General features: G+C 39.9%; 3 protein-coding genes across 3 annotated transcripts; all 3 read right to left on the bottom strand.

Moving 5' to 3' along the window:
- Positions 1–5091: 5091 nt before the first annotated feature.
- npy2r (neuropeptide Y receptor Y2) lies at positions 5092–8296 on the bottom strand. Its single transcript, XM_068727375.1, has 2 exons — positions 8144–8296; positions 5092–6228 (listed from the first exon to the last, which is right to left on the bottom strand). The coding sequence occupies exons 1-2, from the start codon at positions 8147–8149 to the stop codon at positions 5092–5094; spliced, it is 1143 nt and encodes a 380-aa protein (XP_068583476.1). The 5' UTR covers positions 8150–8296.
- Positions 8297–13835: 5539 nt separating this feature from the next.
- On the bottom strand, positions 13836–15426 carry si:dkey-30k22.5 (lecithin retinol acyltransferase family protein). The gene is made up of 2 exons (XM_068727302.1): positions 14941–15426; positions 13836–13991 (listed from the first exon to the last, which is right to left on the bottom strand). The coding sequence occupies exons 1-2, from the start codon at positions 15424–15426 to the stop codon at positions 13836–13838; spliced, it is 642 nt and encodes a 213-aa protein (XP_068583403.1).
- A 1290-nt stretch (positions 15427–16716) lies between these two features.
- Positions 16717–19135, bottom strand: lrata (lecithin retinol acyltransferase a). Its single transcript, XM_068727206.1, has 2 exons — positions 18599–19135; positions 16717–17282 (listed from the first exon to the last, which is right to left on the bottom strand). Exons 1-2 carry the CDS (start codon positions 19133–19135, stop codon positions 17130–17132), a joined length of 690 nt encoding a protein of 229 aa, XP_068583307.1. The 3' UTR covers positions 16717–17129.
- Between the last annotated feature and the right edge of the window lie 4658 nt (positions 19136–23793).

Raw genomic sequence — 23793 nt, 5'->3', positions numbered from 1 at the left:
ATCATTGCTGGCCAACAGCCATACTGTGAGACCGCCTATGTATTTGTCCACTGCTGCTGAGCAGACTGGTAGACCCGGACCTATGGAAACCCCGATGAAGTGACGTAATGTCAAGGAAGTTGCTTGCAACAAGGAAAAGACAAACGGGGAATATGAGCTGATGTTATACACCTCCTTGTAACACCAGCATTGATCCTGTAGCTTCTTTACAACAGTCCATTTAGTATAGATGGAGGGTCTTCTTTGTTTGGGTTGCTTCAGCATCCATTATATGACTCAAACGAGAATTCAAATTGAGATGGTGGAACAAGTTGTACTGTTCCCTTTTGAATGAGTTGTTGGCTTGATTGCTTATTTCAATTGGGTGTAGAAGAAAAGCACAGTGGGGTTAAAAATGTAATTGATTAGATCAAGAGATTTCCACTCCTGTCTCTGCTCCAGACAGTTACACAACGGAGTCTGCTGAGGATAAAGCACACCAAGCCACTGGCTCCATCATTACTCACTCATGTTGGGTTTGATGCTATGGCGCAGTCATTTAAAAACATTGCTAAGCATCTGTAATAATGGGAACAAGTCAAAAAACCTGAAGCAGAATATAGATTATATGAAGGTGGTTGTACTGCCTTTAAAAAAACCTGGTAAATAACCCCCTAAAACTCTCCAGTGACGGCTGCAGTGCACCTTGGGATGCAAACACAGACAGGTACATTGTTTGATGATAATGATATTAAGGTTCAACAGTAGCATCCATAGGCTTACATCAGTAATTTAGTCCACTGCACATATAGGACTGCATACTGAGAGAAGTGGCTCCTGCTGCCGTGGTAAGACCCTGTTGACACAGCGGGTGGAGCTAAAGTATCATTTTTAGCTCTTTGAGAACAGAAAACACTGTAGTCAAAGTAAGTTACCAAGTATGTTGTATCGGATATTTAAATGTATGTTTTGCTGAGTTCATTTAAATAATGATCATTTTGATAATAATTGATAAAAGGGGCAGTTCACCCCAGAATCCGAAATACATATTTTTCCTCTTCATCACCACGCAGCACGAAGCATCTACTGATGGCACGTGTTTATAGTTTCTAGCTAACTGATACTGCTAGCTCACCCAGCTAACAGTACAGTTCAGCCAGAGTAAAATAGAAACCAAGACTGGCCAAAATACAGTGACTACGTCCACTTCCTTTATACAGTCTATGCCCACAACAAGATCTGTGATTTATCTTGAATAACTGGGAAATGATTACTGACACGTTGCTGTAGAGTTGTTGTTGTTTTTTTCAAATGTATTTGACCTGGTTTTATTATATTCGAGAGAAGGCAAACAACACTACAGCTCATATCTTCAACACTTAGCAACTCACAACAAAACAATCTTGATTGTTCAATCAAATCAAGTAAAATGTGTCGCTGATACAGTAACAAACACAGAGGATTTTTTTTTTTATTTTCTTTTTTCATGGTTCATACATTTTATAGATGACTCTCAGCTGCTTGTATTACGGTATCGACCTTAGATTGCTGTTTCCATTAAGAAAGTGCTGATGAGTCAACTGCAAACTACCTGCTGGCCAAACCACAGCTACCAATGAATATTTGCCATAACATTATTCAGGTTCCCAAAAATGACTCACAATAAATGACAACATTGCTCCATGTCTGATGGGTGTGTAAGTAGGTAACTGACATATTGGCTTTTATTTTTGTAATTTCCAAAAAATGAATGCAGCTTTACAATGACCTGTTATATTTGTCCATCAGTCCAAAACATTCAAACTACATTAATATGAGGAGCACAAACAATAAATGTGCAGTTTTACTTTATGCTGATGACAGGATGACTTTTCTGCTACCCGAATAAGTCATTAATATGACTAATATTTTTGAGGATTAGTGTACCCTCATTAATATAATGTATGGTAACAACATCCCTAAAGAAGCCATGAGCCACTAACCACATCAATAAATCATGCTTCTGCTGTCAAGCTGTTCCACTATCCTCTCCCACTTTAATCATTTCCCAATGGAATTACAATTCATTGACAAAATCGATACGCTGGTCACTGAAAGACTGCCATTAATCAAATGATAATGCATATGAATGGAAAGAGACAAGACACGAGGAGTGACGTAAGTGCTTTCTCTTATTAAAGCCAAAAGACGAGACCATTGGCAAACAAAGATTCATTGAATTAGTTTTAAAGCTCTTGTTCATTTTAATTGATCTGTAAGTATCCTCCTCCTGAGGGTACAGCAGATCAATAACATCAGACAGTTAAAGAAAACATTTTTGATTTATTGCTTAATGCACCATGAATAGCTGACTAAAAATGGACATGTAAAGCTAATGTATCCGTCCCTCAGCTCCTCATGTACGCACAAAGTTAATCAGTGAAGACCTGGTCAATAGGAAGGGTCCTTCAAAACACAAACAATTAGGCTGCTCACTGCAAACAAAGACAGGTTGGGGAGGGGGAGGAACTCCTCATCTGTCTAATAAGAAACCCTATATCAGTTTCCTGCTCAACCCATAACACAAACAATTGCATCCCTCTGCGACTGCAGCTCAGACCCCATAACACAAAGACCGCATTAAACGTCCAGGTTGAAACAAAGTTCAGTGTACTTCACACGTCACTTTCTCCGTTTCACACGTGCTTGATATTTATTTGTACATTTTTCGCATGCACTATAATCTACCACCAAACACTTTGTTTGACTACTGACAGTTGACAGAGTAGTATTGACATTCAAACAGGCTGATAAAATGGGACATTATGTCCATTACATATCCATTTAGCAACATTGTTAGAATAATAATGACACTGAATCAAATGATAGATCCCCTTGTAAATAAACACAGCTTTTTTTTTCTTTTTTTTCTTCTTACAAGGTTACACAGTATGTTGACCCTGAAGCACCTTGACTTGATAGATTAAGTGTTAAAGGTGCTCTATATGTGATTCAGAGCATTAGTATAGCAGCAAACACCTATTAGCTATGTAAAGATGGAGAGGAGTAATGTCTACCTGAGCAGAGAATGAAGTCACTCTCCCTCTGTGTGTGTTGTTATCCGAGCTACTCCGTTCTTTGTTGACATAGCCGGGCTGGCCACAGATTGTGTGTGTGTGTGTGTGTGTGTGTGTGTGTGTGTGTGTGTGTGTGTGTGTGTGTGTGTGTGTGTGTGTGTGTGTGTGTGTGTGTGTGTGTGTGTGTGTGTGTGTGTGTGTGTGTGTGTGTGTGTGTGTGTCCCATTGGCTAGCTGATAGGCACCGCTCTGCAGTGCGCCATCTCCACCGATCGCGTTGTCGCGTAAACGTAGCACCCACCCTCCGGTTCACGCTCAGGTAAACACTTTTAGCTCTGTCAGCACTTTCGCAGGAGTTTGCAATGTTAGCGCTGTTAGCTGCAAGTCGCTGGCTCAGCCGTCGCCATGTTGAGAGCTGTTGAGAGGTAATGCTCCCAATCTCAAATATAGCACCTCTAGCTATGAATTGTTATTAAAAAAAAAAAGCAACAGTATGAAAAACATATGTTACTGATTTCTTATTATGTATATGTTTCAATTTTTTTTTAAACTGTTATGACTTTAAATAATACCGCTGGTGTTAACAATATCACAATGACGTAATCAAGTACATCAGGTCAGCTAGGCTACTAATGAATATCATAGAAGCACTTTATGTACAGATGTACACTGCAAACATGTACAATATTCCAGAGAAAAGTACTGAGGTTTTGACATTGTTGTGACACTTGATATGGTTGCAGGTGATGGGCCCTTATTCAGGCTTCAAACAGGCACCAATTTAAATGGCCTCAACTCTTTATTTGACAAAGTGAAATTACTGTGGAGGCTTTTTCAGTTGCCAGAAAGTTGCAAATTAATTAGTTTGTATTGTATATTTAATAGATAGAATCTTAAATCATTGCCTATAATGGTGACAATTTCAGCATTTTCATGTGTTTCTAGATGCTTCAAAGGCTTTTACTCAAATCTGAGAACTTTGATTAAAATGAGGGTTGAAGGAGTTTCTAAATACCCACTCACAATGTATACTGCGTATAGACCAAGCAGGTTAGATGGGATTTTTTTACTACTATAACTTTTTTATGTCCGAAATGGGGATAGACCAGGTTGTCTTGTGCAGACACGGGCTGTGTTTTGTCTTTTTATGTAATTTTTTGTATTTTTTTATGTTGGGGGATGATTTTTTTGTAGGGAGGGGAGAGGGTATTGTATTTAAAAAAAATGTATGAAGATAGTCTCAAGGACATGGTTTTCAGAAGTGGGGGAGACACAATGAAGTGGAAAAGAAAACGTATTATACAAAAATCTAAATGGTCATATTACTCAAAATCATGTTTAGTTTAATTTATAGATTTAAATACATTCTGATAGATAATGCTGTACTTGCATCTTAACTACAAAGAGCCCAGTAGCATTTAAATACTTTATATGGAGTAGTAACAGAATTTTGACCAACATTAATTGTAAGTAAAAATATTGACTGTAAGCAACCTGCGAGGTTAAGCCAAACATCTGCAAAGTACTTACTGATACTCATTGCTCTGAGCGCATGGTAATAACGGGAGGCAACTCAGGGGGGTGTATTAACATTTCTATCATCTGGCACAGGATGACTGAACAGTGTGAGACAGAAAATCAACCTGGAACAATAAAAGTGAGGGGGGCCATGTGATTAACGGAGTTCCAAAGGTTGAATCAGCTGTGCTCAAATTTAAGATTGAATTCATTTGATACTTCAGAAGGAACAACCTGAAAAATGAAAAAGAAACAAGCCAGAGAAACTGCATCAACAGACTGGGATTACCCACCATAGTTCAAACAGAAACACTTGTGAGTTGAAAAGTGTTGATTGGAATGAGGGCTACTGTGACCTTCCTTTGTTAGTAATGTCAGTTTAGACACTTTGAAGTCGAGGCCCTTTTTTAAATGTTGAAGTAGTTTCCTTCAAACCGTCTTTATTATTTTCAATATACCTCAAAATGCCCACACAAAAAAAAGAATTCAAACATCTCTACAAATGAGTCACAATAAACCGTCTTTGACTGAGCAGACACTTAAACATTTGTTGATACGCAATCTGTACAAAACCTGTCAACATTTTTTTGTGTCTCTCTGCCTCTGGGGCGTCTTGACCCGGAAGTGCACGGCTGGTAACACTTCCACACGGACAAAAAGGCCGCCCTGAAGTTGTTGTTCAACCACCCATACAGGATGGGGTTGACAAACGTCGAGCACATCGCCACAATATGGAACACGGTGAAAAGCAGCTTGAAGTCCTTCATATACAACAAGGTGCTGTCGAATTCAACCGCCAACTGGAACGCATGGAAAGGCAACCAGCTGACAGCGAAGACTACCACCATGGTCAGCAGCATCTTCGTGGTCTTCTTATGTTGCTGTCGACGATCATGTCGTCCTCCGTAAGTCATGTGATTCTTCAACTTATTCCAGATGCGGATGTAGGCAAAGCAGTTGATGGCCAGAGGTAGACCGTATTGAACAAAAAGCGCTGATATACTGTAGATGCTTCCGTTCATGCTGCTGCCTGGCCACTTCTCCATACACACCTGAATAGGCTCTTCCGGTGAAAGGTAGACCGTCTTGTACTCCCTGAAGATGGCGAGCGGGCTGGCCAACAGGGCGCTGACGGCCCACGTGATGACGATGACCACAGCGCACATGTCTTTGGATATCTTGGTCTCCATGTGGTAGACAATGGTCCTGTGGCGGTCCAGGGCGATGACGTTCAAGGTGATGGTGGACACGTGCACTGCGATGCCTTGAGCAAAGGGCAGCAAGAAGCACAACACCTGACCTAGCTTCCACTCGACTTCCAGAGTGTAGACGAGGGTAAAGGGCAAACACAGCGTGTTCACCAGCAAGTCTGCCACAGCCAGGTTTACAATGAAGAAATTGGTGACGGTCCGAAGAGTCTTAAACCTGAAGACAACATATATCACCAAGGAGTTTCCAATGACTCCAAGCAATATGATTGTGCTGTAAGCAAGGATGAGAATAGCTTGAACTCCAACCAGCTTAGTGCTGTCGTCTAGCTTCTGAAAGACCCCATTCTTTATGGCGCCGACAGTTGAGCAGCAGTTGGAAGAATTAAGTCCAAGTTGTGAATCTTCTACTTGAGTGGTGTTGACTTGATCTGCTGTGTCCATGGCGAACAGTCCCCATAAGTCACTCTGTGAAAAGATGGACATCACTTTCAGCAATGGACACACACAATGTGACCTTATTTTATTAATTTAATGGCAACATTCTGGCAATTTTTTTTTTTAAATATCTCTCTGAAAACAACAAGGTGGAATCTAAAATATATTAAACAATGTTGTTGTTTTTTTGGAACATTTGAAAAGCATTGCAATTAATGAATATGTATTCTGCCTTCAGAGAGCAGTGACACTATTTGCAATATATATGTGTAGATTTCAACAGAGCTGGAGGTGATAGAGTTGAAGATGCTGAGATGTTCGATGGGAGTGATGAGTATGGAACGGTAGAGGAATTGGGTGTATTAGAGGGACAGCTTATGTTAGATGACAGTTGGTTGGGACATGTGCAAAGGAGAGATGTTGGGTATATGGGGAGAAGGATGCTAAAGATGGAACTGCCAGGCCAGAGGAGACGAGCTTTATATATGTGGTGATGGTGGACATGCAGGTGATTGGATAGAGGAAGATGCAGAAGACAGGACAAGGAGATTTCAATAGATTCTCAATATCTAACTTGCATTACAGTGGAACAGCGGTTCCCAAACTTTTTAGGCCACGCACCCCCTTCTACATCCCGACCAGGTTCACGCACCCCCAATCCCCCACACCTTAAAAACAAAAAAGCAACAGAGCCTATTTGTAGCCGCATAAAAATCGGACCAATGAGAGAACAGTTTGCTCGCGCGTGGCGTTTGTTTACAATATTTAGTCCGCTGTTAAATGTTGCAGAGTGAACGCAAACCGAACAAAGGGGCAACTGCAACATTGTATCATATCAATCCCTGAATCGGAACAAAGCAAACTACAGGTGTGAAAACGCCCTGAAACACTGCAACAAAGTTTCAGTAAATTTCAGTTACACAAGGCGTCACTTTTAATAAAGACCAATAAAGATGACGAGGACACACGCGCAGGCTCAGAGGCAGATTGCATCACATTTAATTTACAATCAACCATACATAGCGGTTTCATTAAATCTTCCTGCACCGTGCCTTCGAAAAGGTAACGGACGTACACCAGAAGATTGGCCACATCTGTAGACTCACTCTTCTTCACGCGACCGACTAATGCAGCCAGGGTGTCTTCGGACAAAGCATCGATGCGGCGCGACACACTGTTGTTGGACACCGGGATCATGATCAACTTTTGAATGAATGAATTCACATGAATGAGACTGCAGTTGTTTTTGGCTGTTTTGTAACTCCTCCAGTTTCGATATCAAAAAATATAAGGGGCTTTTGACTTGCACTGGCGTGCTTGGTGTTCAGGTGGCGACGTAAAGAAGAGGGCTTCAGACAGCTGTTAGCCACAACCTCACTGCACACCACGCACTGTGGCTTTGGGCAATCTGCTTTGCCAATCCAAGCGAAGCCCAGACCCGGATAATTTTCATCATATTTCCTCTTTTTTTTCCCCCAGTCTGATGCTCACTCTCGTTTCCTCTTTTTTCACCTTGACTCCGCGATGGGCATAAGTGCTATTTTGCTGGAATGGCCACATTTTCCAATCCATATACAAATAAAACTCAAACAAAACATCTATGACATAATACTGCACTCCAAACTCCACTATCACTATCAAAAAGCACGATGCATATTGTTTTACTGTGGATTTTCTCTTTAAAAGATATTGGACTTTCACTCTGCAGGTATATGAACCACAGGTATGTTCACTTATATTTTATGAGATAAATCTGAACATGTGAATATCAGGAGTGAGGACGAGTGGCAACCGGCTGCTGAACAGGAAATCTTAAATTAGTAACTAACATTAACAGGAGCGAAGAGAAACGTGACGTGGATCAGAAGCTCTAATAAGCAAGTTTTTTTCCCAAAATTGTCCGGATCAAAAGATCAGATGCCAGATCAACACGCTTTTTACTCACCTCCATCTGCAGAGATTTTCAGATTCCCCTCAGTGTTTCGTCCTGCAGTAAAGTTTATTGACATCTTTTGACATGCTTCTTCTTTTTCCGGTTGAATCCAAAAACAACCAAAACAGTATGGAACCACTCAAGCACCCGTCGGATTAATCTTCTTCAAGGAGGATCAACGTGCGCTCAACGGCAGCGAAGCGCGCGGTTTGCCAGTGCGCACTGCAGCCCGTTACGTTGGGGGTGCATTACAGTACCTGCCCTGCGAGGCTGTGAGAGACCAACAAATGAGGCAGGCTGAGCACAAGAGAGGAAACACGTCCTTCCTCGACCAACATGCTCCACCCGCGAGATGATTGCTCTTTGCCTCACAATGGGTCGGTTTGGTACTTTCATTCTGCGCAAGTATAGCCTCTCCTCGTGCTGAATGGAGGGGGTTATATAAGACAAAGGGTTATAATTAATACTGTAAATTGAGCATTTGTCTTAGACTCTCACTTAATAACCAACAGTGTAAGAAAGTCAATCTAATTTAATTGAGAGATGTTTCAGATGTCATTGAATCAAAACTGGGGTTGCCTGTGCAGAGCAATTCTTTGGTGAGGAGCAACCGCGGTTTGATGATGACTTCCTGCTGATTAAAATAACTTAGAAGTCAAAGCACAAACTGCTTCACATGTCAAGTAGTAATTAAAAACATGAATACATGATTTTTCTGCATTTCTTTGGAGTAATAGCACGATCGCCAGCAGATAATGCAAACATAATGTCACCTGAAGGCCTGATTAGATTTGACTCTTGAAGAGTGGTCGAGTATAAGTGCACACGTCTGTGTTTGCTTTTTTCCAACGTTTCGAGCGCTGTGGCTGGTAATTCGGCTCATGATTAGATCACCACTGTTACAAACCAAGACACCATGTGGCCATTGGAAATTGAGTTACTGTCATGCAGCCTCCTTGGCAAAAGCCCAATTAGCCCATAGTGCAACTACACAGATGGTGAAGTAATGACAAAGACCAGGAATCCCTGACTAGAAGGGCATGTCAAGATTGTCCCCAATGATTTTAGGAGGTGGAGCAGACAGTAAATGATGTCTTTGTTTTCATGTGGTTGTCAACACACAAACATATTGTTCTGCTATCATTAAAGAATCACAACAACAGCTCTTTATATTGTTTATAGTCAACATTTTTTGCTTTACTTTCGACACTATTTTACATTTTCTGTGTGTTTTCCCTTCAATTCTAGGAAGCTATTGTCCATCACTCATGATCTCACCGAAGTAATCCAACTTTAATGTAGCCTTGATGTTCACTGTGATGGACACAACCCAAGAAAGTGAGAGTCTGCTAATAGATATTTACCAATAGAAAAGAATGGAAACCAATCAATGTCTGGAATGGTTATTAAAGTATATTTTGCATATTTGAAGCACAGCTGCATGCCTTGTAACTGAGGCGCAAAATATATGTGATTTGTTATAAATGGGATAAAAGATGTTCCTCAGGGATACTATGATTTAGCAGGACAGAAGTCCTTCAATCTCATTTAACAGATTTTTTTTTTTTATCAATGGGGGCAGCAGAACAAACTGTAAACACGAATTGTAACTATATATGGTGAACATGTTAGCAAATATTTCCTTATGCTCACATCCAGCAGACATGAGGTAACATTTATTTCATCTTCATTCACTTCATTCATTTTGATTCATAGTTTTCTGTAACTCTAATATTCACTCTCCTTTTTGCTTTGTTTGGGGTCAACTCCTGAGAAAAAAACATCTGGCTGGTAAGGCGAATTGTCCTAACAATGTTTTGCACTCAGCGGCTCACATTACCTCAGTCTTGAAAAGGGAGGAGTGAGCGCAGGGATCCAGTTGGTTGCAATCTGCCCCAACGCCACTAGATGCCGCTAAATCCCACACACTGTCCCTTTAAGAGTCAATCAAAATGGTAAATCCAAAGCAATGAGGTGAAAGATATTAGATTGTCACTCGTTGCATAGTGTCTTTTTAAATTTACCTTTGTCTCTATCTTTGAAGGAAGTTTGGTTTAGACAACAATACCACTTAGTTAGGATTAAGAAAAGAGCGTGGTTGACGTCAACTTGACTGGCTCACTACTGAGTGACTAACGACTCACATGAGTCTCGTGACAAACTACTCATGTGACAAAATATCACGAGACACGATCAGCGGTCTCCTGCATAAGTCCTGCGTTAGGTTGACCTATCCACCCCGTCTCGCTCTCTATATTAGTGTCTAGTAATGACGCAGGTGGGTTTATGTTGGACTTATCAGAATCGGTTTCATGCATCGGTATCAGACGCCGAGGGGCTCTGACCCACTGTCGGCATTTGAAGAGTTGGACGTGAGACCGGGTTGAGGGATCAGTGCTACAGTTGAAATTACAGGAGCTTTCAGAATAAAACAATGTCAATGAATCTAAATGGATTTCTTCATTTTTTAAAATTCTTTATTGATCCTATTTAGAGTAGAGTCATAGCAATCCTTGTCTTAACTTGCATTCTATAAATTAGTAGTACTCATCCACTGCTGTGTACAACAACATGCAGTGAGCCGGTAACCGAACACGACCGCACACAGTATTGATTGGTTATTGATCCAAACAGAACCATGCTTCAGGGATATCTGAAGTGATTAATACAAAAAAAATGCTTGACCAAATGTCACCTGTTCTTTATAAAACTGCACAACCGGGCATGATGTCACGATCCAAAGACCACATGTCAGTTTGAAGGTGTGGTGGTTAACCAAGGAAACTTCACACACAATATTTGCTATCATTTTAACTATGCTGTTATTCTTTTTATCACATTTTCAATGAAAATGATAAGCATCCACACGCTTTATCAGATTATGTCATGGTTGTATTATATATTTTTGCAAAAAACTTAAGTCTACATTAAAGTTTTGCTGCTTGTTTTGTTGTCTTGGTAGGACAAGGACTCAGTTGTCCCAATTCAAACCCTTTTACAAATGATGTATTTGAGAGATAACGTGCAACACTGTGGTATATTGATCACATTAAGTTACTATGTAACCAACGCTACATGTGCGTCCGCCTCGTCAATAAACTACAAACACAATTACATGGACACCCCTTCTAAGGACAAATATGCCGATATGTTATGACAGGCAATGAAATGCCTTTGGAAAGTGAGTTTTCCCTTTCAGATGCAATGAAAGATTAAAGTTATTTTCTTTTCATATGGATGTGCAGGTTTCACTTAAGAGATGCCTCTTTAGGTGTGTTTACTTCAAACTTTATCTGTATCTCCAGACACACCAGAGTGTTTTATGAATCTAAATGAGATGATCATGAGGCAACCTCAGGCATGACTGCTGGGAATCTGTAATCAAGTACCAATAAAGTTTGGGCCTTTCTGTTGACACACACAGGGCTTCCTGTGTGTGTGTGTGTGTGTGTGTGTGTGTGTGTGTGTGTGTGTGTGTGTGTGTGTGTGTGTGTGTGTGTGTGTGTGTGTGTGTGTGTGTGTGTGTGTGTGTGTGTGTGTGTGTAAAGTAGAACATTTAAGGGCAACACACACTTGGCTGATTTGTTTTAATCAGCTATGTGATCCTTGTATCTAAATAAAACGCCATATGGCAATATTGATATGAAAATCAGATTCCCTTCAGGGAATCCACACTAAAAGCTGAAAAGTGTCAATTTCAGAGGTGACAAAACTCAGTGACTCTTCAATCTCAGCAGGACTGTGCACCTGCAGTTCACTTAATAGAACTTGGGGGCTTGAGCCCATTACATTGGCCTCTGTTAAATCAATACATAGTGCTTCCCTGCAGGATACTAGTGTAAAGTGCAATGGCAAGGCAATTATCCTTAATTGGCACTGGTCTTTCACCTGAGTTGCTCAGGTTCAAAGCAGAGATAAATTTAGACAGTTTGACCCCAGGGACTTTTTACATCTAGCAGGGACACATGTAGTGCGGTGGAAAACATCCTGACATCAGTTTGTTTTATCTGAGCTAAGGCCGAAGAGCTTCTGGTAATTTAGAATCTATTTCATATATGGAGCAGGAGGTTCATACTTCATCATGGACACATGAACAAGACACAAAAGGATCATCAAAACATTGCACCGCTACTGGTTAAAAATGTCCAAATGGTTCCATTCATTTGAATAAAAAAAGATGCGAAGAACAAGATGTGTGTTATTTCTGTCTTCTGTCAGTTCTACTTCACAGCACATTCCCATCGAACCAGGGTTACCGTTGTGTTTATACATTATGTAATACATCATCAAACAAAGAGACTGAATTTTATGTTTGTATTTCTTGGCACCATATCCAAGAATCAATTAGTCTACTACTCTCCTGTCGTCACAGAACCTCCTCCCTTCCTGTCCTGTAGTAGTCCTTAATTGTTCTCAAATGTCCACATGCATTAACCCCGTCCACTCCCACCTGCACAGCATAAACATAGACAGTACCTGCACTGTAGTTGTTATTCCAGTGTTGTGCTGCCCAAATCCACTGCTTCTCAGATTCTACAAATACTTAAAATATCATTAGGAAACGTGTGTGTGTGTGTGTGTGTGTGTGTGTGTGTGTGTGTGTGTGTGTGTGTGTGTGTGTGTGTGTGTGTGTGTATATATATACTGTATATGGTTCCTCTGGGTCTTGTAATCATTTTCAAAGTTTCCTTTGCTTTTATCATATGTATCTGAGTTGATCTATATTAGCGGGGCAATTTGGCTTGCTTGCTTTGAATTCTTAAGGGAATGCTGAAAGACGTTTCCCAGTGTTGCCATGCATGCTGCTCTTGTTGTCATTACAATGACAGAAGGTTGACCACATTCTCTGGAGTCAAGAGCCAAACATTTAACTCTAATTTGATTGTTTAAGGCTATTTTTTTCCCAAGCCGGTGTACAGCAGTATGTTCCCATGGACTTTCTTGAATTTGAAATGCTTTTCTAATCCAGGGAATATTGTAATAATAATAATACTGATAAACTTTATTTATCCAGCACTTTTCAAAACAAAGCTACAAAGTGCTTTACATGGTTCAACCAGGATCAAAACAATTGAGGACTGCAACGAGGCCAACCAGTCACTGAACGCATTACAAAAACGAAATGGAATAGAATTACCTTTGATATAATAAGATAAAAGTATTGTACAATAAATACGACAGGAAGCAGGTATAAATACATGTTTAATGCACTGACAAACACATATGACATTTGTCGTTTACAATATATCAGAATTATACTGTAGTCCATTGAGAAACTTATTGCACTTTGTCCAGGGCAACCTTTTTTAGGTATATCACACTGAAAAGTAAAACATTCCGACAACATCCATCATGTCTCTTTGCCACTGTGCTCAGTCAAAGTCTATTTATAATCTATGAGTTGCTACTGTTAAATGAGATTCATGTTGAATAGAGCCTGGTGAACATTAATGATGAGTAACTTAGGAAATTATACTATTAGGAGCAAACTATCAAGGCAAAGAAAATCCAAACTTGCGTGCATATATAAAAAAATTCAACAATTATCCAAAGAAGGTAAAAAATAAAATACTGACGTTCTTATTATAGTGAACATCGTTGTTTCCCAATGACTTAAGTCACGCAGCTGAACCATAGGACTTCACTTCAGCTTCCGCCACTGTGTTAAATTAGTCTTTCTCATGAGCCGTCCCACCCGAGGTCGTTAGGCTGCCATCCAGATGGTAAATGAGATGAGCAGGGTCGGTAAAACTGTCAGTGGTGTCACGCAGCCCGCGTACAGCATGGCTCCTACACCACACAGTGCAGTCAAATAGGAACTCATCCTGCTGCACACAATCTTCCGTACTGCCGTGCAGAACTATAAGAAAGAGTGTGAGAATTAGTCAGTGTTTTGAGGCTCGATTAATCACAAATTGCCAGTGCAGTCAGAGGTCTGCCGTCAAGGGGAAAGGTCTTCATTAGCTCCAGAACGGCAGTCACTTGGGCCTGAAGTAACACTAGATGGAGCTACTCGCCTGGTGAATAACTGAAGCCAATTTTCACTCCAGTGGACTGAAGCAAACAACTCTGCTGTGAGACAGAATGGCAGTAATTCTGAATTTCAGTTTTAACGTCACTGAGTAATCACACACTATCATGACATCATTAACTGTGGATTAACCCCACTTAACGTCGCAGAATGTAAACACTAAATCCATGGGAGGAAAAAAAGCTGACGGCATTGCAAACGCTCCACGTGAGATGAGACTAAAAGCTTTGGCTTTTGCATGTGACCTTTCTTATTCAGTAGTCTCTGACAAGACTTGGCCTGACACACAATTAAAGATTCATCTAATCACTCTTAAATCATTGCTAAAAAAAAACAAAAAAACAGCTGTTGACAAGCTGTTCAGCCATAACATAAATAATGATTTATATACATTCATAAACTAAATTAATTGATTAAAAGTACATTAATTGATCTTATATTAAAATATAGGTGTATATATATTGTTTTGCAAGTCTGCTCTAAGACAATACTAACTCCTGTTTATGTCCTTAAATAATTGGTAGCCGGCCGTGAAGAGATTCCTTCCTAACGCATTTACAATGTAAGTGTTTGGGGACAAAATCTACAGCCCTGGTTCCAATTTACAGTGCAACAAGATCGGAGCTCAGCAAGAAAAGTTAGTCAAGTACTTTTGGAAGTTACCTTCTTAGAATGACGAACTCAGACTGCTAGAGCCTCGTGTTAGCTTTGGTTGTACATTGCAATGCATTTTTTTTACGTTTTAGTCTTTCTACTGACAGGAGAACAGAGACCCTACCTGGTACGTCTGGTAGCTGATGGCCATGCCATATCTGCAGTACATGACATAGTGTTCACAGTTGTACCACAGTAAGCTGTATGTGACTGAGCCCAGGTATTTCTCAGCCCTTCTGGCCACCTCTTCCCCGTCCAAAGGAGGCTGGCTGCACACTTTGTCCATGTGGTTGATCAGAATCTCTGAGCCAAATGCAAAATCTGCCACCGAGTCCACTCTGACGCTGGCCACCTTAGTGATAACCCCCAGCAGGAGGCGGTTATTTGTTACCAGCGTTGCAATTGCAGATTTATTCTTAGAAATCACCGGCAGGATGTCCGGGATGAGATGAGCCACTCGATTTTCCCCCAGGTAGATGCCAAAATGTGTGAATAGCGTCCTGGGGACTTCTAATAAGTCACCCCGCTTGTAAAGGGACAGGTCATGTTTGGAGTCCTCCTCCTTTTTGGAAGCTACGAAGAAAAAGTTGAGTAGCTGGTAAAGAAACATGATGGCAGTGTGCTGCAAAGTGCTGGACACCAGTTTTATTGCAGTCGGTATTGGGAGGGGCGGTTGGTAGGATTAGCTATTGGTCAACGTTTCAGTACGATTTTGACAGAAATAAAGGAGCTTTCTCTAATCGCTTTGCTGTGTTAAAACTCAGGCCTTGTTGTATTAAGGTCAAGGGTCCTCATTAAGGAGGCTGCCCTGGCTACAAGTTAAATCCCCATTTAAAAGGTCACTCATTGAGCCGTCATACGCAAATAAAAAGCCTTTGTTTTTCGTGGACTAGATTACTTTGCAGCCCTTTAAATTCTTTTCATCGTTATTCAGCACTTTCTTGGACATTTAAAAAAAATAATTATATATATATATATATATATATATATATATATATATATATATATATATATATATATATATATATATATATATATATATATATATATATATATATATATATATATATATATATATATATATATATATATATATATATATATATATATATATATATATATATATATATATATATATATATATATATATATATATATATATATATTATGTGGACTGGGTCATGACCGAAAGAATTAGATCGCGGGTACAAGCGGCCGAAATGGGTTTCCTCAGGAGGGTGGCTGGCATCTCCCTTAGAGATAGGGTGAGAAGTTCGGTCATCCATGAGGGACTCGGAGTAGAGCCGCTGCTTCTTTGCGTGGAACGGAGCCAGTTGAGGTGGTTCGGGCATCTGGTGAGGATGCCACCTGGGCGCCTCCCTAGGGAGGTGTTCCAGGCGCGACCAGCTGGGAAGAGACCCCGAGGGAGGCCCAGGACCAGGTGGAGGGACTATATCTCCAAACTGGCCTGGGAGCGCCTCGGGATCCCCCAGTCAGAGCTGGCTGATGTGGCCCGGGAAAGGGAAGTTTGGGGTCCCCTGCTGGAGCTGTTGCCCCCGCGACCCGATCACGGATAAGCAGTTGAAGATGAGATGAGATGAGATATATATATATATATATATATATATATATATATATATATATATATATATATATATATATATATATATATATATATATATATATATATATATATATTGATTGAAATGTCAGTCAGTACAGACAAAGTGAAAAAGACTCAGCAGTTTATTGACACTGCTTTCATTATTACTCAGCATGTTTTCCAGAGTATCTACACTGTACATTTTACACATGATGTGTTACTGTTTTACTGCTAATTTAGGGCTCTGCTTTCACTGGCGTGTGTTAGAGATGTATGGAGAGTCACTCACACAAGGTACACAAGTAAAAATAAATTGTTTTATTAAACATTTGTCATATTTACAACATTCTATTGAGGACACTACTATAAAATACTCATCACACTGTATATACATTAAGATATTGCTGTAGTCAATGCACCATTGTTCTGGATATTCATTTTTGTGGTGACTCAAATGTTAGAAAAGATGAATCGCTAACTATATTCATATATCAAAAATGTTATGTATTTCCCCACACTTTTATGAAAGGGCAGATATAAGTCATATAGCAAACTATTGTTGCATTTATCAAAACATGAAACATTGTCTACACAATCAAATGAAAGTATAGTTGTAAAGCAGACTCATAAGGCATCGAGGGCACCGCACTGACCGGGTTCAGGTCAGCCCAAATAAAAGTTCAGGTTCAGGTTCTTTGTGCTGAACACCTTTAACCAGCCATCCACAGAGTGAAGGGAATAAGGACTGTGGGTAATGTAGTTGAGGGTGCCATGCCGAAACAGACGATGGAGATCATTCCAAGGAGGCCGGTGACAATCACGCTGCGCTGGTCTCTGATGATTGATTTCAAGCACTCACAGAACTACAAAGGAAAGACATAGAGTTAATTATTTCACCCATTGTGCTTGGTGGACTAATATTATTTAGTACCTTGTACTGTGGCTGCAGAAAAGAAAACATCTGCTAAAAGCTTATATTTCATACCATGATAATCAGTATGCATGGTTAGCCTGGAGGTAACCAGTTACCTGTGATGGTTAAATTATAAACTGGATTACGAATTTGGCAAAGCGGGACTGCCACATGGCCCGGAAGTGCAAAAACAGCGGTCCAATCAATGCTTGTTGCTTCTGGTAATCTGATTTGCCAATTTGCTTGAATGTGTAATAAGAATGAAGTCATGCCCTTCATTATCGAGGTTTCTTGCCCTACTTTATTTTCTGGTGTTAGCAGAAACTGTCTTCATGTCCACCTCTGCTACATTTAAAAAAAATAATACTACATTTATTTTTAAAACTAAAAGATCTGATGACCCATATTGTAAATCAGCTTGGTCTCAGCAAATGGTGTATGAATGACACTACAATTTGTAAGTCATTTTGCGTGCAATAACAACTCCGCTCTTGCTTTTTGCGAGCCTTTACGCCATGTAGTCTGCACTCGCTGCAATGTAAACATATACGCACATCTAAAAGTCAGAAAAGGGACTGTCGACCAGGAGACCGGTGTTCGTGTCCCAAAGCGTTACGTTTGGGAAGTGTTTTTCGGACTTATGTTATATCATTTACCTTTTACTTAGTTTACGTACTTATTTTAAGCCCAACTATATTGTTTTTTCTAAATGTAAACTGATCACAAGAAGAGATGTGTCAGTATCTGGGTGGCACGCTTTGGGTTAAAAGCCTTCCTGAGGGAATCCCTGACCTAAGCGTGTGGACTTGTCGAATAGGGCGGTCCTGTGCCTGTGACCTTATTTTTCTTCATGCTTTGTTCACATGGTGCATATTCCTAAATAAAGCTGCACCAACAGTGTACTAGTTGATTTTTAGGTCTTTGTGTGCACTCTATCTAACAGGAACTTGCAAGGTGTTCAAATACATACACAGAGGCTGCAGGGGGCCCAATAGGAAAGTAAACAAGGGCCCAACAACACAATTTGGCCTGTGGGCCTCCTAACACATGTATCCTGTCATGGTTAAACTCACAACAAATACGCTGTAAAAAGTGAAAGAGGATTTGAACACTGCATCTTTTTCTTTATTATGTTTATTACCTATAGAATGCACTAGGCTAAATCTGCGTATAACCTTATAATAATCATGTCGTTCACATGATCAACACAGCACTTAAGGCTTTAATTCTGCACTCATTCATAGAAAAGTGCTAAGAATTGTTTACCTTCTCTGTTTGCCGGCTCGCTGCAGATCCGTATCTGCAAAGTGTCGCAAAGTGTTCACAGTTATACCACAGCAGACTGTACGGAACCGCTCCGATGAGTTTCTCCGCTCTCTCTGCCACGTCTTCATTGAGGAACGCTCGATTCTTCATCAACTGATCCATGTGGTTGATCCGTATTTTGGAGCCGTACGCAAAGTCCTCTAATGTGTCCACGCGCACCGTGGCACACCTGTAGATGCAGCCGAGGATGAGTCTCTTGTTTGAAATGACGGAGCTGATGAGCTCCTTGTCGTTTGAAATCACCGGCAGAATGTCGGGGATCAGGTGAGCGACTTTGTTGTCGCCTAAATAAATGCCGTAGTGGGTGAAAACGGTTCTGGGGACCTCCAGCAGGTCTCCTCTTCGGAGGGGCGGCGGGTGACCGCGCTGCGCGTGCCGCTCGCGGTCTTCACCGGCGTCCGCACAGCTGGCCTCAAACAGTTTGAAGATGGAGAATAGAGAGAGTTTCTCCACCAGGAATGTCAGCAGCTGCAGCATCTTGAGAGTTTTAGGGGGAAGTATCCTAAAGTGCAAGAGCGAAGTGGGCTTTTTATCCTCACTGGCACGAGGAGCGAAAGCTCCGAAGAAATCACGAGGACACGATTGTACACGTGTGACCTTGTTCACGAGCATATTTCTTTTTTTTCTGATTAATTATATCCAGCCGGAGGCACATTGCGTTCTTCTAAATACTTTAATTAGTCAGCTCAGGAACTGGAGCAAAGTAGAGAATGAATCGAGGTCAGTTTATTTTTAAGAAGCACGTTTAAAAAACTGAAGCAAGGCAATAATAATAATAATAATAATAATAATAATAGAAATACAAATAAGAGTAATAGTATACATATAATGCATAACATGGAAAATGAAACTTACCTCTAATCATCATTTCCAACATTAACAGGCAGCCTGCCAACACATGGCAGATACAGTTGACACCTGTAGCTGGCTTAGTCAAATAGCTCCCTCAGAAGTTGTGGTGGAGACCAAAACCAGGGCTAAGAAGAGAGTGAATATTGGACTTGCAATAGTAAGGAAGCCCAATATTGTTTTTTAGTGTCAGTTTTTTTGAGTTTCAAACTATCTAAAGCATTTCATGATAAAAGGCTGCGTTGAAATCATACAAATAGAATTGCAGGGCGTACATTTTCTATACAGCTACAAACTCTGTATGAGAACACATGGATAAGTGGATGACTGATGATTGACCACATGTCATTTAATCATTTTGATAGAATAATAAATGAAAGTTATTAATCCATACAGGGATCACATTGTGTTTTTTAATGAATTGATAGCAGGTTGATTTCCTGAGAGATTTATTGCTTGATATTTAACAGGTGGAAGCAGCACTTCCACCTCTGTTTCATCATAGTAAAAGTACCAATTCTGCACTGTAAAATACTCCATTTCAAGTAAATACCCTGCAGTAAATTATGTTTCTCTGAAATATATGGAGTACAGAGGAGCAATGGAAATATTAACGTACAAATACCTCAAAATTGTTCTTCAGTATACCGTACTTAAATGTACTTGGTAACTTTCCACCACCGATCTTTAAAAACTCAAAGCATAAGTCCATAACAAATTCAAACATTGTTCGGTGATGCAAAATGCAAACAAATACAAATAGAATAAGAATAACTAACAACGCTTTCATTATTGCTAAAGTGATGATTGCTATTTTAATTTTTTGTTAGTTTGTTTTTCGGCAAGTTTTGTTTACCCTTTTGGTGATTTGACTGTGTGAAACAAATTTCTAATTAGATTATTAAGCGGAATACCCTCCAGACAATGACAATGGACAGAGGACTTTGTTGACCCACAGTGGCTCGTCTGTTCGGTCCCATCATCAATCCAGGATCAGTGTTGGGAAAAATCAGGCTGTGCTGGACGGTCTGCACCTTCTCATATGAGATAAAAACATTCCTTTCACCAGATTACCTTAATCCTACTGGCTCCAGTCACACACTCATCATTTGACTCTACTTTGAGAAAGCCTTTTTCATCTTGTGTCTTTGAATCATTAGTTAAATTTGCTGACCAAAATCTCTGCAAAAGGGATATATTTCATTTAGACAGCTGCTTTTTTTAGTATGAGAAAATCTGCAAAATAACTAGTACAGCTATCAGATAAGTACAACATTTGTGTAGAAGAATAAAGTCAAATAAAATAGAAATATTCAAGTATTTCCATTACAGTGGAAATAGCAGTGCTGTTATCCACCACTTGTCTGAAAAACAAAATGAGCATTCATACAGTGGCTACATTCAGATGGTAAAAAAGTGTACTTTTGCCAGACAGATGCAAACTGGACACTATCACAAATTAGAGGCACATTCAAAGTAACAAAAGAGGATCAATGTCAGTAATCACCACAAACCGCTATTAAACATCTACGTGAGGAATTTTCAGGGTAACTGACATTAGCATGGAATTTAAACATGTGGTTTTACCTAATATCTTTATTTTAATTTTGATTTTAATTTTATCCTATTTCAAAGGAGCTGTATTTAACATTCAGAGCATTAATATAGCAGCAAGTTAGTTGCTTAGTTGACATAGCCGGGCCAGGCCAAATTAATATAACATGATGTGTCTGTGCAGGACCAAATTAACACAACCCAAAATGGGTGTGAAGTTGAACATGGAAGCCGAGCAGAGAACAATGTATTCATATGGCAGTGTTAATATTAGGGTATCCAGGTCAACTAAGTTCCTTTTGTAAAACAATCATTGAAAACCAGAGACATCCCAAAGTCATTCATGGTGCGTGAACAACAAAGTGTCAACCCCGCTGTATGTTCATTCAGCTGACTCGATTTATCGTCTGTAACCACAGGTTGAACCCTGAGGTGGCATTACAACAAACCTTTGCCCTCTGTCATTGGGGAGATTTACACCATGGTCAAATGGCTCCAGACTTATAGTTGTGACCGATGGGGGGGCCCTAACAAGGCTCTTTAAATTTAATTCCTGGTCAGACATGTGAACTATGCTGACTTTGTTCTTCGGCCTCAAAACTGAAGCTTATTACTGCTGGACGTATTTCCTAAATCTTCAAGAAATATAAAGATTTGGCAACATATTACAATATAAACTGATAGCTTTGTCTTGCTTTTCTGTTGTTTTGTGTCCTGATACAGTAGACACAATGTAAGCGTGTCAGCCTGGCATCAGTGTCTGATTGCATCAAACAACAACAACAACAACAACAAAAACAGCCCAAAATGCATCTTAACATCATGGACACAGCGTTCACAGAGAGTGCCCGTGTCTTCATGGCACTTAGAGAAAGAAAGAAACACTTTCCATCTGGTGTTTTTTCCACAAAGAGGCCAGTTCAGCAAAAGTTCAGCCGTGTTTAGGTTCATGAGCCTGGCAGTTCATTCTCAGGTCAGCGAGGCTTTATATCCGTCCTGGGCCTGTTTTTTTCCACATCATAAAACCAGGTCACATAGAGGTAGTTTAGGTACAATTTATCATCTAATGTCAACATGGGGCCCACAGATGAAGCCTGATGAAGCAAAACATTGCACTTGACACCACCCTCATTTTCACTCAGCAGTGCTAGAGAACGTTGAAGTGAGAGATCCACCCTGTTGATATTTTGACCTTAAAACAGCAGATAAAGATTTCTCTTTTGAATGTGGACTCAAACTCATCTGATACAATAGACAAGGTGTATTTCTATTTAGTGTGACTCAGACAAGCTCAACGGCATGAAACCATGAGCTCTGGTCAAGGATGGATTACTGAACGGGCTTACTAGGCACAGGCCCAGGGTCCAAAAGTATCAGGGGCAAGCGACACAAAGACACCAAAACAGCTACAAAGAATTCCAAATCAGCTGCAGAAACAGACATCAACTGTATAGAGACACAAATGACCACAAACAGGCACAAAGATACAAACAACTACAAAGATTTGCAATACAGTTGCAGAGACAAAGAAACTACAAAGACACAAATGTCCACAAAGAGACACAAGATGTCCACAAAGAGACACATTTGTAGAATGTAAACTCTGAGGTTGCTAAACCCCTTAAAAACATGACCTCAGTGTCCTGAATAAAGAGTAATAATTATAGAAAGTATAGTAGTAAGAAAATGCTATTTGAAAGTACTCACCCTTCATGCAGATTAGCATAACATTCCCAATGAGATTATTCCAGATTTCTCCCTTACTTTTGTTGTTTTCGTCCATCGATCTGTCTCGTGTCTCGAGTGTTTTGCTCCAGTTCAATAAACAATAGGTCAGCTGCGCATTTACTTCTTAAAACTTAAGCCTGTGTAAAACGTTCTTTGTTTTCTCAGAGAGAGAAAAAAAAACGCTGACGCTTATTTTCCTGCAGACTGCAGAAAGCAATTTAATACTCTTCTGTGTCTAAAATGTAAACTAACCAAGAACAACAATTTGTATAAAGGTTGATTTTGTAATATCTGTTGATCACTCCACCTGTGATTCAGTTGTCTTCCTTATGTGCCACAAATGAGCAAAGACATTTGCACACAGCTTTTCAGTTAAATTAATTTCTTAATATTCAGTGGACCAATTATATTTTAGTGTAGTTGCAAGATATATTTAGCTTTATCTCACAGAAAATGTCATTGCAAAGAGTCAAATGTATCTCAATTCATTCACAGTTTTGCGTGTATGTCTTCTCTTAACCTGAACTACATAATTGGGTTCTGAATGCTAATAAAGTCTTCAGTTTGAAGGCGTGCTCTCTGAGTATTAGGTATGTATGTTTGTATGACTGTGGTTCCACTCCCACTAGTGGTTTTACCTCACAGTGCAGCCAAGTTTCAAAAAGGAGGTTGACACCATCCACCGAACTTGTAGAGCATAACAAGTGAAGAAGTAAGAAAGAGGTTTTGCAAAAAAAAAAAAAATCATAACCACTTACCCACAAGCAAAAAGAGAATTAGTGTCTCACTAATGATACCTTCACTGTTGCAAGTAGCAACTTTTTTGAGTTGCTGGTGTTTGTGAAATACGTCAAAATTTGACCCATTTGGCTTGAAATACTTTGTTAAGGTAACTTTGGGTCATGGTGAAAAGAAACATAGACGGCCAGTAGGGAGCAGGAAGCTAACAGAAGTGTCCTGTGTCAAAGTCTGACATTTTGTCTTGGAAGGACAGTCTCAAAAGT

The sequence above is a fragment of the Cebidichthys violaceus genome, unplaced genomic scaffold (assembly GCF_023349555.1).
Source record: "Cebidichthys violaceus isolate CVI_PGR_0920_01 unplaced genomic scaffold, fCebVio1.0.p SCAF_4, whole genome shotgun sequence".
Lineage (NCBI taxonomy): Eukaryota > Metazoa > Chordata > Actinopteri > Perciformes > Stichaeidae > Cebidichthys > Cebidichthys violaceus.
This window is presented reverse-complemented; position numbering and strand designations above follow the sequence as displayed.

Coding starts and splice junctions, on each gene's coding strand:
- lrata (XM_068727206.1), bottom strand. CDS start 19,135: ATGCTGCAGCTGCTGACATTCCTGGTGGAGAAACTCTCTCTATTCTCC. Junction 17,283..18,598: donor CGAGCCGGCAAACAGAGAAG/GTAAACAATTCT, acceptor TTTCCTTTGTAG/TTCTGTGAGTGCTTGAAATC.
- si:dkey-30k22.5 (XM_068727302.1), bottom strand. CDS start 15,426: ATGTTTCTTTACCAGCTACTCAACTTTTTCTTCGTAGCTTCCAAAAAG. Junction 13,992..14,940: donor TCAGCTACCAGACGTACCAG/GTAGGGTCTCTG, acceptor TCTTTCTTATAG/TTCTGCACGGCAGTACGGAA.